Raw genomic sequence first — 15177 nt, forward strand, 5'->3', positions numbered from 1 at the left:
TTCTAATATTTACTATTAAACATATTCCATGGGACAATGAAAATTACTACCTTATATTCCCAACTACTCCAATGTAGTAAGACTAAAGATAGAGGGAAGGGGTGAGGGGAAAAGAAAATAATGCTAAATTTTGTACTTCTCTTAAGTTCCAAATCAAATGATCAATTTAGACTATGATTATGATTCTTCATCAGCCCCTAACAGGAATAGAGAAATTTTTTTGAAAAAAGAAGCACTTTTAGGCACCTCAGTCAGTTAAGCTGCCAGCTCTTGATTTTGGCTCAGGTCATGATCCCAGGACCCTGGGACTGACCCCTAAATGGGGCTCTGCGCCCAGCAGGGATTCTGGTTGAGGATTCTCTCTCTTTCCCTCTGCCCCCCCACCCAAACCTCCCTGTGCTGCTTGGGCACTGAAGCACTCCCTCTCAAAATAAATAAACATATCCTTGAAGGGGGGAAAAAAGGCAGCATTAAAAACTTAAGCTGAGGAAGCTCCAGCCTGAGGGTTAGGTGACAGCACTGTCCTTGATCATGTTAACATTAGTTTCTGCCCTTGGCCCTGTCTCCCCTGACTCCCATGCAGGCTGCTCTCCGAGACACTGCTGGAAATGTCATGAAGATGGCTATGCTCCCAGAGCTCAAAGAAAAGTTCTTACCGACTGCAAAACTGTTTCAGGACTTTTATCTTCATGCTCATGTGATGCCTTGGTAATTATTCGAATAGTTTCTTCTTTCAAGTGCTTTGAGAAATCACTTCTTGACGGCTGCTCTAGATATTCTGGTTCTCCTGCTTGTGCTTCATAAGAAAAGAATCAGTTGTACGTCTAATACAAATCACAGAGAGCTATCTAAGATGAATCTGTTATTTAATGCTAATTCAAAGTTAGAGAGTAACCAATTTTACTTTTCTTTAATATATCGCTCAACATATAGCACCTACCCCAGAATTTAACCTCCCCCCTCAAAATTAGGTTCAAGAGTAGTCAATTACTGAAGAAAATACTCATTTTCTCATAGTCTATGGTTAGAAATTCGTAGCAAATTTTTCTGTCATGATAAATACCAAAAATCTCATTTTGGAGTATCATCAGCATCAAAGAAAGAAAAAAAGAAAGAAAGAAAGATAGAAAGGAAGGAAGGAAGGAAGGAAGGGAAAGAAAGAGAGAAAGAAAAGAAAGAAAAAAACATTTCGTTTGTATAACAATCCTGGTCTGAGTTTCCACAGAGTACACAGTAGCTATTTCTCTGGCCACAAAATCCTTTTTCACACCTCCCTGACCAAACCTAACCCTGAATGAACCTGATCGACCTATTTTTTCCAAACCTGCCCTGGTAATTGAGTGTTGTAAGAGGAAAAACAATTATAACCTGACAAACCAATACTAACAAATTCAAAACTTCAAATACCATCCTTGCAAAGAACTCTCAAAGTTTTACCTATCATCTAGGCTCTGAGCTCAGACACACCAAAGCAACAATGTACTCTGAATGTCCCACTAGATGTTTTATCCACACCCCCAAATGCTTTATATAAGTGGGCCTCTGCCTTTCTCTCCAACATAACTTTGTATCCTTTGCTTTTTGCTCTCCTTTTTCAGGTTATCTGATACACAAAAAAGAGGTTTTCCCCTCTCAACCTTTAGATCTTTCCACGTTTTCTTCCCTCTGCCTATATATTCAACCTACTCTCAGTCTCCCAACTAAGAACTTCTATATGTCTTTTTGTTTAAATACCAATTCCATACGAAAGTATTCCTAATTACACCAATTTTAGAGCAGAGTTTCTCAGGTTCTTGGCACTACTGACATTTTAGATCATTCTGATTCCTTGGTGTGGAGTGGTCTCGTGCACCCGGCATCTTCCCTCTAGATGCAAGTGGTACTGTCCCTCCAGATGTGACAACTGGAAATGTCTTCAGTTTGTCAAATGTCCCCTGGGGGGCAAAATCACTCTGAAATGAGAACCACTGCTCTAAAGTAACTTATTTCTTCTTTTTAATAGCACTTTACCACAATTAGGACTTAACTACTACTGTATTTGTTTCAAGCCCATATCCCCTGATAGACTAAGAATCTCAAAAGTAGGGATACTATCTCCTTCTTGTGTTGCTGTTTCTTCAACAATTAGCATATAAGAAGCATATGATAACTTAATGGAACAAAAAAGTAATAGATAGAAAGAATAATAAAGTACACTAAAATGTACAAACAAAAGTACAAAAAGGAACAAAAAGTAATGGATAGAAAGAATAATAAAGTACACTAAAATGTTCTATAGTGTTACTGGGATTGGTTAGGTGAGCCCTTCCAAATCAACTGGCTTGATACAACAGGGCTAATGCTACCCTTTTCAATATTTGATTTAAAAAAAAAAAACTTTCAAAGTGAAATATTATTCGAAAAGAAATACTGTAATTTCAACACATATGCATGGTAGTACATCATCCAATAAATTTTAGTTAAGTATTTAACTATGTGCCAGGCACTAGGCTAGACAATGGGACTCCCCAGTGTGAACAAAGCCAATCTCTCACCCCATGAAGTTTAAAGTATGGAGAATGTAATTAACCAAAGAATCACACATATGAACTGTGACAATATTATAACAATACATGCCAGGAATAAAATGGGGGAGGGGCAACTCAGATTATGGAATATGAGATAAATTGACCTTTTAGCAGAAGGATGGTAGGTCGATCATCCCAATCCTTGATGAAACGATGATCTGAAAAAAGGCCAGTGTGGCTGGAATATAGTGTAAGAGGAGAGATACAGCAAGAGATGATAGGGGCAAAATCAAAGGACCTTTGAATCTAATAAAAAGTTTTAAGGGTAAAAGGAAGTAAATAAATGTTTTAAATACAATAGCAATGTGGCAAGGTTTTTTCTAGGGGTGGGTGAAGATTGTGTTCATTTATGTGAAACAGAGAGAAGGAGGGAGGAGGGTGAAAATGAGAGGGAGAAGCCGACTCTTTGCTGGGCATGGAGCCTAATGCAGGGCTTGAACTCAGGACTCTGAGATCGTGACCTGAGCAGAAGGCAGATGGTCAACTGACTTGAGCCATCCAGGCACGCCGCAATGTGGCAAGTTAAAAAAAAAAATGGGGGGGTGTGGGGGGGAGAAGAATGGATTAGAGAGGAAAGTAAGACCAGAGGTCAGTGAAAGTACTAGAAGGTACCAGAGCGGTATAAGCAAGAGATGGTGGTGCTTTTGGACAACAGAGGCAGCAAGAAAGGTAGGGAGAATTAGTAATACTGAAGATGTATTTTGAACACAAAGCTTTTGGAGGCTGATGTGAAGATGACTTAAGTTTTTGGCATGTATTACTGGGATGACAGAGGTAAAATACACTATGACAAGGAAAATGCTTACATAGGAGGGAAATTTAAAAAAGTCGAATGCCCTTATTTCTGTATTTCTTGACTTTACACTGCAATATTCTTTCAGTGCCCTGTATGATGGATAAGGTGAAGAAAATTTTAGACTATTCCTCTAGCTGACTGTAGAACTTAATGCAACGAGGGCCAAGAAATCCATCTAGTCTGGCACTGGTCTAACACATTGAAACATCAACAGTCTATATAAAATTTAACTCCTTAGGAACAAAAGTAATTTTATCTGATCAACACAGTCAAATATATCTTAGGTCCCCAGTGTTAAGATTCCCTTCCACATAGGTATTTGAGCCTAAAAACCTTATGGGTAATGTTGAATGATCTTGCTAAATGTCATACAACAGAACTATTTCTTCCAGAGTTTTCTTTGTGTATGTAACATTCCAGGGAACTTACATTTGAGTGGTGCTATACAGAGCCTAGGTGAACCTACAAAGATTTAACATCTGGGAGTTCAGAAACAAAAACCCAAACCTTACCCAGCATGTTTATTGAGCCTGGGCTGTTTATATTAGCAATGAAAAAAACTGACATAAAATTCACTCACTTTAAGAACTCCCAATAAAATCAGATAAATATATACTCCATTACAATACAAAGTATTGAATGCAGCAACAGAGTCACACACAAGGTTCTACAGAAGCACTGTGGGCCCAATACATACATTTGGGATGCTGTTGTATGTTAGGAAAGGTTTCCTAGAATAAATGCCAACTGAGCTAAATCTTGAAGAATGTGTAGAGAGGACTATCTTGGAAATGAGAAAGGAAATTCCAGGCAGAAGGACTAGCACATGTAAAAGGTTACCAAAAAGACAGACAGACGATTATAAAATTCTTATTAATGAGGCTTTATTTGGTAAATAAACCAAAATATAAGTACAACATAAATGTGGTAGTGAGAATAGTTGGGATTAAGAGGAAATAAGATAGCTACCACAGGGGTAATATTAGGGGGACTCATAAAGACTTTGAGATATGAGAAAGTTCTTAAAGACCAGGCAAAATTTCAAGAATACTCATCATCAGGGGATATTTTTTAAATGATGGATGCTTCATGAGATGCTATAAAGATAGGAAACGTCCTCACAAGCAAGAGTCATGGGGAATAATATGGTTTATATAAAACAAAGTATTCACAGGGAAGTAGATTTGGAAGAAATACAAGGGAGTCAAATTATAATACATGATCCTTATGAAAAAGAAAAGAGGTTTTATCTTCATTTTGTATAACCAGAAGGGTAAAAACTATGTTTACTGGAACAAATAACCAAAATGAGGAAAATAAAAAGTTCTTTCACTCTAGAGAGAAGTACTACTAATATTTTTAGTATTATATATTTCCAGACTTTACCCACATTTTATAAAGAAAAAGAATTATTCGGAATATACTGTTTTTAACATAACAAACTTTTGTGTGTCAATATAATTTTTACTGGTTAGACTTTGTTCTTCTGTACGGAAGGCTCATGTAACTCATCTCTACATATTGTACATGCAGGGAATTTCCACTTTGTTAAAAACAAGAGCACAAAGAGTTTGGCTTTCTGTGTCTGTAAATACATACAAGGTTTTTTGTTCATCCTGTAACCCTACAGAAGTCTCATCACTGCTGGCCTGCTATAAAGAGTAGGAATTCAATTAATAGAGACCACACTATTTTCTTTTCTGTGTTCTAATTGACCCTTTATACACTAATTGGTCCCTCAAGCTTAATATATTCTTCAGGCTTCCATGTGGAATACAGCTGGAGATTACCAATTTTCTACAGAGGTATGTAATATCCCTGCATCTGAAGTATCTTTCACATCATCTATTTGTCCCTATGGGTACATCACTGAGATTTTTAAGTGGTTATCCTCCACATAAGAGATTTTCCAGCCGTGCTCTAAGTTCTTGACGTTAAGTATTTCATTCACCTATCTGGCCATTAAAGAAGACCCAACATGCTACAGGTACTCTGAACCTGCTTCTTTGGTCCACCTTCACATTGAGTAAGGGGTTGGGAGGGCTTGGGAGTGTTCTACCTATGTGTATTTCCTGGTTATGCTCTTCAAATTTTAAGAGGAGAGATACCCCAATAACCAATTAGCTTTCTGTTACAGCATAAGGATCTGGTTTTTTTCTTTTAAAAAAAAAAACACTTAAATTCAATTAGCCGAGATAGAGTATATCATTAGTTTCAGATGTTCAATAATTCATCAGTTGTTCATCACATCACATGCCCTTTACATATATATATATATATATATATATATATATATATATATATATATAACTTATTTAGTTATTTGATAGAGAAAGAGAGCACAAGCAGGGGGAGCAGCTGAGGGAGAGGGAGAAGCAGGCTCTCCACTGAACAGGGAGCCCAATACAGGGCTCAATCCCAAGACCCTGGGACCATGACCTGAGCTGAAGGCAGACACTTAACCACCCAGGCACCTCTCACGTGCCTTCCTTAATGCCCTCACCCAGTTAACCCAACCCCACACTCGGGATCTTAAATCTACGATCTTAAATCTACTATTTAAAAAAAAAGGAGCAACATCTACTCTTTCAGAAATATTTAATACCTTGCCTTACTGATGAGTCTTATTACATTCACACTTAGAAGAATATTTAAAGAAAATTATTTCAAAGGTATGCAGAACATTCATTTCTAGAAATGTATTTAAAATCAACAAGTCCCCAGAAGCGGCCTATAAAGAGCCATGGTAGGCTCGCTACATAGAGTCATGAGAGAAATGGCATAAACAGAATTGCGGGAATGTGGGGGTCAGAAGCTTAAGAACCAAAGTTAAGCCTAAAATATACCTAGGCAGAGTTTACATCTGTACCACACATTTTTAGACTGCTTCTCTAACGTATCATTATTTTGGCTAGACTTTTAAAAATGTTAGTATTCCCATATAATGAGGATTATTTCTAGGAAACTCATTATTGGAATCTCCATAGGAAATGAATTCAATTCAGAAAACATTCAAGGGTCATCTACCATATGTCATTTATTATGTAGATTCTGAAAATATAAATAAGAACATCACTCAGACCCTGCTTTAAAGGAACTTGCGAATACTGAGAATATTATTCATTCTACCAGGTCTTATTCTCAGGAACCAGCTGTATTTTCCTGGAAAACTGGCTTGTTTATAACTTGTAGACAGCATCTGTAGAGAAGTCCTAGAGCCAATTCTACAAACCCCCTCTAGACAAATTTATGAAATCTTACGGAATACACTCTATACCCCTATTAACCTATTTACCTTGTTTTTTTTTTTACCTTTAAAAAAAAATCGGTGGGGGGGGGGGGGCACCTGGGTGGCTCAGTGGGTTAAAGCCTCTGCCTTCGGCTCAGGTCATGATCCCAGGGTGCTGGGATCGAGCCCAGCATCGGGCTCTCCACCTCGGGCTCTCCTCTCCCGCATCGGGCTCTCCTCTTGGTGAGGAGCCTGCTTCCTCCTCTCTCTGCCTCTGCCTGTCTCTCTGCCTACTTGTGATCTCTGTCTGTCAAATAAATAAAATAAAATTTAAAAAAATCAGGTATGCTTCACGGGTTATGAGGACTTCAACAATTTTCCCCAAACAATATTGTACTGCATGTTAACTACTAAAATTTAAATTTAAAAAAATAGTTTTTAGGGGTGCCTGGGTGATACAGTCAGCAAGCAAGTCGGCTTGTGGTTCTCTCTCCTTCACCCTCCCCCCCTCACTTGTGCTCTCTCAAACAAATAAGTAAATCTTTTAAAGAAGTATTTGAATAAGGATAGGTGAAACACAAGTAAAAGTGCAAAGCTCTTCTCTTCTTCTGAATAATCTGTTTTATAAATATAGCCTGGAGCCATACTATTTACCCAGAGGTACATCTCTGAATTATCTGAAGATCTTTTTAAAGATATATATTCTGGACCCTTCCTTCAGAGGTTCTGATCCCAGCTAAGTTTTGGGTGATCTACTTAGGTGGGGTGTGCTGCTTATACTCACAAAAAACTCCTAGGCATAGACCGTATACACCATAGTAAAGAACTGCTGAACGGATTTCTAAACCTAAGAGTTCAGGTAAGTTTTTCTTTGCTGTAAGCAGGTTTAAGGAGGTAGAATGAAAATGATCAAATAACTTTGGTCCCATCATTTATTACTTGGTTTCGATAAGACAAGGAATGGTTCTAGAGAGGAGAGGTCTATGGATTTCTTGGTCACATGTAAGCAGAAGTGGTGCAAAGACTCATTTAAATACTACTATATAAATCAAAATTCTTATTTGGATTATCAATCAGAAGAAACTGATTTTAATAGTTCTTGTATTAAAGTTTTATTGAGAAGATTTGCAAGGAAAGAAAAATCACTGATGAATTTTATGAACAAGATTTCCTTGTATTACTTCCACTAGTCACTCATAATACTAGTACACACCTGTGAGATTTAAATATAGGGTCTCTTTCATATAGTGAAAATATTATACCAAATTGAGCAAATTACTATGGGAACTGTGAAGAGAAATAAGAAAATGACATGGGCATTAAAGTAAAATTCCTCCACTAATGCATGGGGAGATAAATGGTTCCAATAAACATCAATGAATTCCCTTATACAACTGGGTTAAACTGCCCTGCAACAGAGGAGGGACTTCTTAATAGGATATATAAAATAATATAGTAATAGAAACCAATCTTTCAAACAATAATCTCACTCCCCAAACGTATAGACTTAGCACATTCTATTCCTACAAACTCAAAGTGTGTGCTTCTAGCAGTTCCACACGGGACACAGCATTTCCAATTGAGGCAGTTACTGCCACTGCTTTCTAAAAACTCAGGCTGGAAGATAATTATCATAATAGTTATATGTGAGTTGACCATTTCTGTCTCCTTATTTTTTAGTTATTTTGATTCCTCTCAGAAATACATCTCCATCCCCAAGTATTGTTTTTAAACTAAAAAGAAAGATGTGAAAATATATGTCTAATACCTACTTCTGTATTTTTTAAATCACAAAACAGCATTTAAAGTATATGGTAGGAAGTATTAATCAGGATAAAGGGTATGGGGCATATATATGTGGCCTTTTATATAGATGTAAATGGCAGGGCAAAGGTGGCTAGTCCTGTCAGACAGGAATATTAATGGGGACTGTGTATTAGTTTGAACAAAAATAAAATATATTAAGTCTGTAAATTTAGTCTTGTGAGAGACAAGATGAAGAGAAGGACACCATATAGCACTTAATATGTTGGTGCCACAAAATCTAAGTGAGCCAAGAATACAGTTGCAGCTTATCCAAAAATGTAGAATTCACCTTCATCTGAGTGCTTAGGTACGTACCACTATCACTTGCGATAATCAAGCATCCACATCCTGCCACTAGTAAGATAAGAACAGCCACAGGCAAATGGTGTACATAAAAGTCAGTGGAAGTATAACAAAGTAGCTCCACTGGGGTAAGTTCTGGTAATTGGTTTGAGAAGAATATGTACAGAAGACAAAGGATGAAATCACAAAGGGATGGAACTAGCTCAAAAATGAAAAGAACTATAATGTATATACTGTGATTTGAGCACAAAAATCTCTTGTCTCTTGATATCTATCGAGTCATTTCCTATGGAAGTAGACAAAGTCACTCTAAAGAAATTGTATTACTATGAAATTACTATTCATGTGGTCTACACGTGGCTCTTGATGTATGGAAAAAAATATAGTCCTCTCTCATGGTAGAGCTTACCACGATGGTGGTATTCAGATATACTATATTGCATTTAAGTATTATAATATTGGTATCTTTGTTGATATAATACCATTATCTTGGTCTTCTAAAAATTGTGAATGAATGCCTCTTAACATCAAGATCAAGGACTCACCTAATCAATTTCCATGAAAACAAGTTACCAAGTCTGGACAGATCTGTGTGTCCTATTTTATTCCAAAACCACATTGGTAATGGAATATTCTCTCATCTTCCATTGAGAGAATAATTTCTTATAAAGTTAAAATGATAACACTAAAATTCACCTAAGTAATGCTGTTTGAGAAATGGTCTGTAAAAGATGAAATAAGGCAAACATCTACAAGGCTTTCTTAAAAAATAAAACAAGCAAATGTTGCATAAAAAGGCCATTCAAAAAGATCCACTGAGTTTTAAAGCGGAAGGATGAGTTTGACAAAAATATCTGTTTATCTCTTCTCATTCCTCCAACTACAACGGAGAAATAGCACTTTTTTACAGTAGAAAATATGTTGCCCTAAAATATTAACTACTCTGTGATGATGGAAGTAATCTTTTAAAAAAATCAGAAGACATTTATTTTCACTTTCGCTAGGACGTATTTAGTTTTGTATTGTTTTTAAACATTTCATTGATTTCATCAGCTAATAACTTTAGAATATTTTAAAATATTAAAATACATAATTTCAGCTAAATTTTTAAACTTAAAGATTCTGAAAAAATCAAATAACTGCTCTATAATACTAGCATAATTACACAAAATATTACATAAAGTATTATACAATATATATACAGATAGACCAATAGTGCTATTTTGTTCAAATGGGAAGTTATTGAAGTTCACTCTCTTGATAACTTTAGTGAAAAGGTTTGGATTACTTTCTGGTTTTCATGGCTTTTGTAAGCTTTTGGCCAATAAGAGTCAGGCCCAATCAAAATGGGCAGGATAGGTAGAGAAAGAGGTAGCAGAATTATCTCATTTAACTTGAAAAGGCATTTACATATGCAGCAGTGCCTAGCAAAGTGGTCAACTAAACTGTTAACTGTGGCAACTCAAGAGTGATGGACTTTCAGATGATTTTTACTGTCTTCTTCATACTTTAAAGTTCTTTTTAAAATAAGCATACTTATTTTTATAATAAATATCAATAATAAATATATAGGTAGTAAAATACAATTTAATCAAAATGTACTAACCTGTTGTTACAGAAGACTCTGACTCCCTCAGCTTCTGAGATGCTAAAAGTTTTTCCTGCAAAGCTTTCTGGGCAAGTTGTGCATCCCATTCTTCTAGCTCTTTCTCAAATCGCTGGTTGTCTTCTTCAACAAAATCTCTTAAATCCGGTGGTAATGTTTCTATTCCAACAAGAGCCTGCCCAGTTTCTTTATTTAACTCCTCTGCAAATCATATTTCAAAAACTAATATAAAATTAAGAATTAAAGGAAAAATGCAAAGCTCAAAATAGGATGCATTTCAAATGGGATTTAAAGTATGAATTATTACCATTTAACAAATCAATATTAAAAATTAAAAGAAAACTCAAACTGCATGGATGAGCAATGATGCAAATATTTCACTATCTATTATAGGAAATGTTCTCGGGTTTTTTTTTAAATCTCTAGATTAAGAGAGTAAAAAAACAGAACATGATATAAAGCCAAAATCATTTGCTACTCAAATATTGACATACCACTACATTTTCTACTTTAAGAAAATACTAGATGTTTGATTATTCATGAAATAAAAATTACAAAATGAGAGTAACTCATAACCTTATTAAACTCAAAACAGAACTAAAATTCTTTTTCGTCCAAAGCAGTTAAGCATAGCAATATACTTATAGGTAATTTGAAAACTGATATAGCAAGATTTTCAAGAACATTACAGTAGTATTTAAGAGAGTTACTAAAACCCTACTGCACGCATATAAAATACACTGCAGCTTTCAGTCATAAGTGGACCATCTAGCTAGTGTTGCTGAATGCTTTAACACAAAAGGAAAGCTGATTTTTACCCAGTTTCAATGAAGCTTTATTAAGTATTTTTTATATGCAAAGCCTATATTAGAATATAAGACATAAAATGATTAAGACATAGTATGACATGGTCCCTGGTTTTGAAGAGATCTGAATGAAGTAGAAAAGACAAATTGACACACAATTCAAACACACATAAGTGCCCCACAGAGGTATGCTATGAGAACACAAGGAAAGAGATTTTCTTGTAGAGGTAAAAAAAAAAAACTTGGCAGAGCAGATGACAGAATTGAATCTTGACAGATGAGCAGAAATAAGACAAAAGAAGAAAGAAATAAAAACATTTCCTCCAAGAAATAAAAAACATAAAAACTAAAGATATAAATGTGTGAAAACATCTGATGTGAAGATAGGTAGATACAACAAGCAGTTCATGTACCAGTAAAGTATATATTGTTTGATATGGACAGTAGTTATAAATGAAGCTTGAGAGAGAGAAGCCAGAAAATGGAGGCCTTATACAGTAGGTTAAGGAGCTTAAGTATGAGTCAGTGCATCATGCGGTCCTTAAAAGGGATTTTAGTGAGGATAAATAGGTCAGATTTGCATTTTATAATAGTTACTAAATAGTTAACTTTGAATACAAAATATATTCTAATTGTCAGTCCTGATTACTCCTAATTCCAGTTTCTTAGAATAAGCCAGCACACTTCCTAATCATAACCATCACCCTCTGAGTCAATTACACTTAACTAATCACACCAGAGACTGGAGTCACATAAAAGAGTTACTTATTTAAAAATAGTTTAAAAACTACCCTATATATTCATGTTCTTACCTTTTATTAAGAATTGTGCCTTATCATTTATGTACATTAAACAGTATGCACTGGCATTTCTATAACCACCAAAAGAGTCCCTCACTAGCTCTTCCCATGATGATTTTGTCACAGCAATATCATTGTACTTCATCCACCTGTTTTCACGATGATCAAAAATATATGCCCAGTAGTGCCCGGCATTAGCTTGGCCTTCATGAACTAAAACAGCATGTAAGCGATAAGGAACCTAAATATGAAAACAGAAGAGTTAAGTCACAGTTAAGTAGTCCACTAATACCAAATTCCATGAAACCCATAAATTGTCTGTTTGAAGAATTCCACAGAAAACTGGCTGTGACTAAAATTTTGAAAAAATTACACTATGAAATAAAAAGGGGGAGGAGATAAATAAGCTAATGATATGTAAAGCAGGTGTATAAGTAGGATGATTTTTGAGACTTTAAAAATGTGTTTCTTTCAAATGAAGACTTATGATGAATATTTTAAATATAGCACATGATTTGTCTAAACCTTCCCAATTATAACTTGATGACTAAATTAGCAATATGGCCTACATAATGTACACCAAAAGTTAAAATGTAACTGAGTCCTATACTTCCCCCCCCATCTTAATATCCTCAAACAGCCATATAATTTCTCCCATAAAATTTTCTGAAAATTCTTTGCTAAGTTTTACTGTAAAATAATTTTAAAAAGTAAACAATAATTATGAGAATACAACTCAATGTGGGAAATATTAATATGGAATCTTTAAAATCAGCAATTTTATAACAAAACATTAAGAAAAATTAGCTTAAGAATTAGGTTAATCATACAAACAAAAATACATAAATAATTTCGACCGGACTGACCAACTTAAAACTTAACTTACTTGGATCATAGATTTGTCGGAGTACATCAGTTCAATTGTTCGATGGATTCTGGATATGCTTTCCTGCAGATCTAAGGACAGAAGATATTATTAGACATGATTATCATCAAGTATGCTTCTACTAGACATAAGATAGGAACTAATGGTTTTCCTATCAATATGTTAGAGGAATAAGGAAAAATTCCTAAAACTGTTCTTGGAAACATTACTATATGGAGTCCATATAAGACAAAATATAGTTCTTCTTAATAAAATATATGCACCAGTGCATAACTAAAAACCAAAACAAATATGATTCACTTAGAGAATGCACTGTCTGTAAAAGTGAACTTTGTTCAAATCTACAAAGGAAAGTTTCAACAAAAATGTAACAGAAAGCCCCTTACATATTTATATAAAATAGGAAAACTATGAAATAACTTTGCCACAAACTTTCTATAAACATATATGTCACTGAATAAAAATCTACCACAATCACCAACAGAAATAATGTTGCAACTCCCATAACTTATTACTTCTACTTTCAGCCGAAATCCATTCTACAAAATTACTCAGTTATATTGCCTGTAATAATTTAAAAATTAGATACAATCTAAATACCTATTAAATGGTTAAATGGTTATGGTTATGGAAATAGTTAAATTACAGTATAACCTATACTGTGAAGCTACTGAAAAGAATCAGGAAGAAACCATGGAAGACTATGAAAAAATATTAGTAACTTCAGAGTGGGAAAAGACCTTTTTCTAAGCCTGACAGAAGAGCCAGTAACCCTAAAGTAAAAAGACTCTCTCCCCAAACTTAAGAAAATCTGTATTATAAAAACAAAACAAAACCAACACCAAAAAAAGTCAAATAACAAAGACGAGTAAGAAATTATCTACAGCATACACTACAGGCAACAGGTTAATACCCATAATGTCGAAGTTTCTATTGAGCAGTAAGAGAACAATAAATGGTTCGATACAAAAAAAATGGGTGAATGTCACAAGAAATTTATAGAATATTTCACTCATAATATTTCACTCATAATTAAGGAAATGCAAATTAAGACACTGACACTAACATACCATTCTTTTCAATGTTCAGGCTACCACAATTAAAAAAGTACCCAAGGCTAAGGAGGATATTGGGAGACAGACTTGTCTATACTGTTAGTGGGAATAAAAACTGGTTCAATGCTTTGGAGGGAAATTTTTAAAACAGTTAAAATTTAAAATATATACACTTTGGACCAGAAATGACACTTCTAAGAATATATCCTACTCAAACAAGTGTGTCAATATGTATATAGGCCAGCACTATTTGGAGTGACTATCTGCAGTGTAAAAAATTACATGCTACTCAGATGCAGGGATATTATACAATAGTTTAAAAAATAATGCTAACAGCTGATAACAGGAATAAAAGAGAGGAAATCAATATTCCAAGGAAAATCTTACCCAGTTCATTGCATTACTATGGTCCAAAGTATGAGGTATTACAGTTCAAACCCTTATCGGATGAATGTCTTTCAAGTTCCTCAAACTTAAAATGGCCAAAAGTGGATTCATCTTATTCCTACTTTCTCCCCTGAGGTGGGGACCTGCTCACCCACCAGTCTGCCCTTTTCCAAAGTACATTCTGTCTATTCATACCAGCAGGAGGAACTGCTGGGGAATCGTCCCTAATTCTCTCTTTCTCTCTCACCTCCTGTCAGCTTTCTCTAAAGAGTAGATCATATCTGTTCATTTCTTTCCTCCCTCAATGTCACTGCCTTGGTGTCAAAAGTTTCCTAGCTTCACCCTTCAGAATGTCATCTTAAAGCAACAAACACAACCTGCTGAGTCCAGTAGAAAATTATTTACCTAGTACAGTGTGCTCAATAAATGTTCACTAATGAATTCAAATGTAAAAATGTAAAAATGCTCCCTTACATATGAAAAATAACTAAGGGAAACATTTACAGCTACTGGTGCTAATTGTTAGTTGCCGTCATGCCCTATTTATGTTATTATACTACATTATATTACATTAGGACTGCTCTTTATTTACATATTGCCTATAATGAGTCAAGTTGAGCATTTAAAATCCAACCATTCATATTGCTTAAAATAATTCCAGTCTTTTGGTATAAAAGAACAGCTCCTAGATTTTTCTTTTTTTCATAGAAAAAAAATTAGGATAAAATTGGTTGACAATAAAGGATATTATATTTTGCCATGTAAGGAAAAATTATAATAAAATCTACCATGTAATATTAATATCACTTCATTTAAAAAAAGAAAAAAGGACATTTTAACAACAGCAAAGTAGCAAAGATATAATTTCAGAATAAAGGAGAGTTCCTTCCAACAAAGGCCAGATGGCAACTTAACACCAGCACATATACACACACG

At 34.8% G+C, this 15177-nt stretch overlaps 1 protein-coding gene across 8 annotated transcripts in view; it reads right to left on the minus strand.

The window, feature by feature from the left end:
* USP25 (ubiquitin specific peptidase 25) overlaps positions 1-15177 on the minus strand; it is a 133576-nt gene that overhangs the window by 30646 nt on the left and 87753 nt on the right. For all 8 annotated transcript variants that reach the window (XM_082689239.1, XM_082689234.1, XM_082689237.1 and 5 more), the window contains 4 exons: positions 12800-12870; positions 11926-12154; positions 10308-10508; positions 657-796 (listed from right to left, as the gene is read on the minus strand). In XM_082689239.1, coding sequence (XP_082545365.1) covers positions 657-796; positions 10308-10508; positions 11926-12154; positions 12800-12870 — 641 coding nt within the window. The remainder of the gene's footprint in view (positions 1-656; positions 797-10307; positions 10509-11925; positions 12155-12799; positions 12871-15177) is intronic.

This window comes from Mustela nivalis, assembly GCF_964662115.1.
Source record: "Mustela nivalis genome assembly, chromosome: 1".
Lineage (NCBI taxonomy): Eukaryota > Metazoa > Chordata > Mammalia > Carnivora > Mustelidae > Mustela > Mustela nivalis.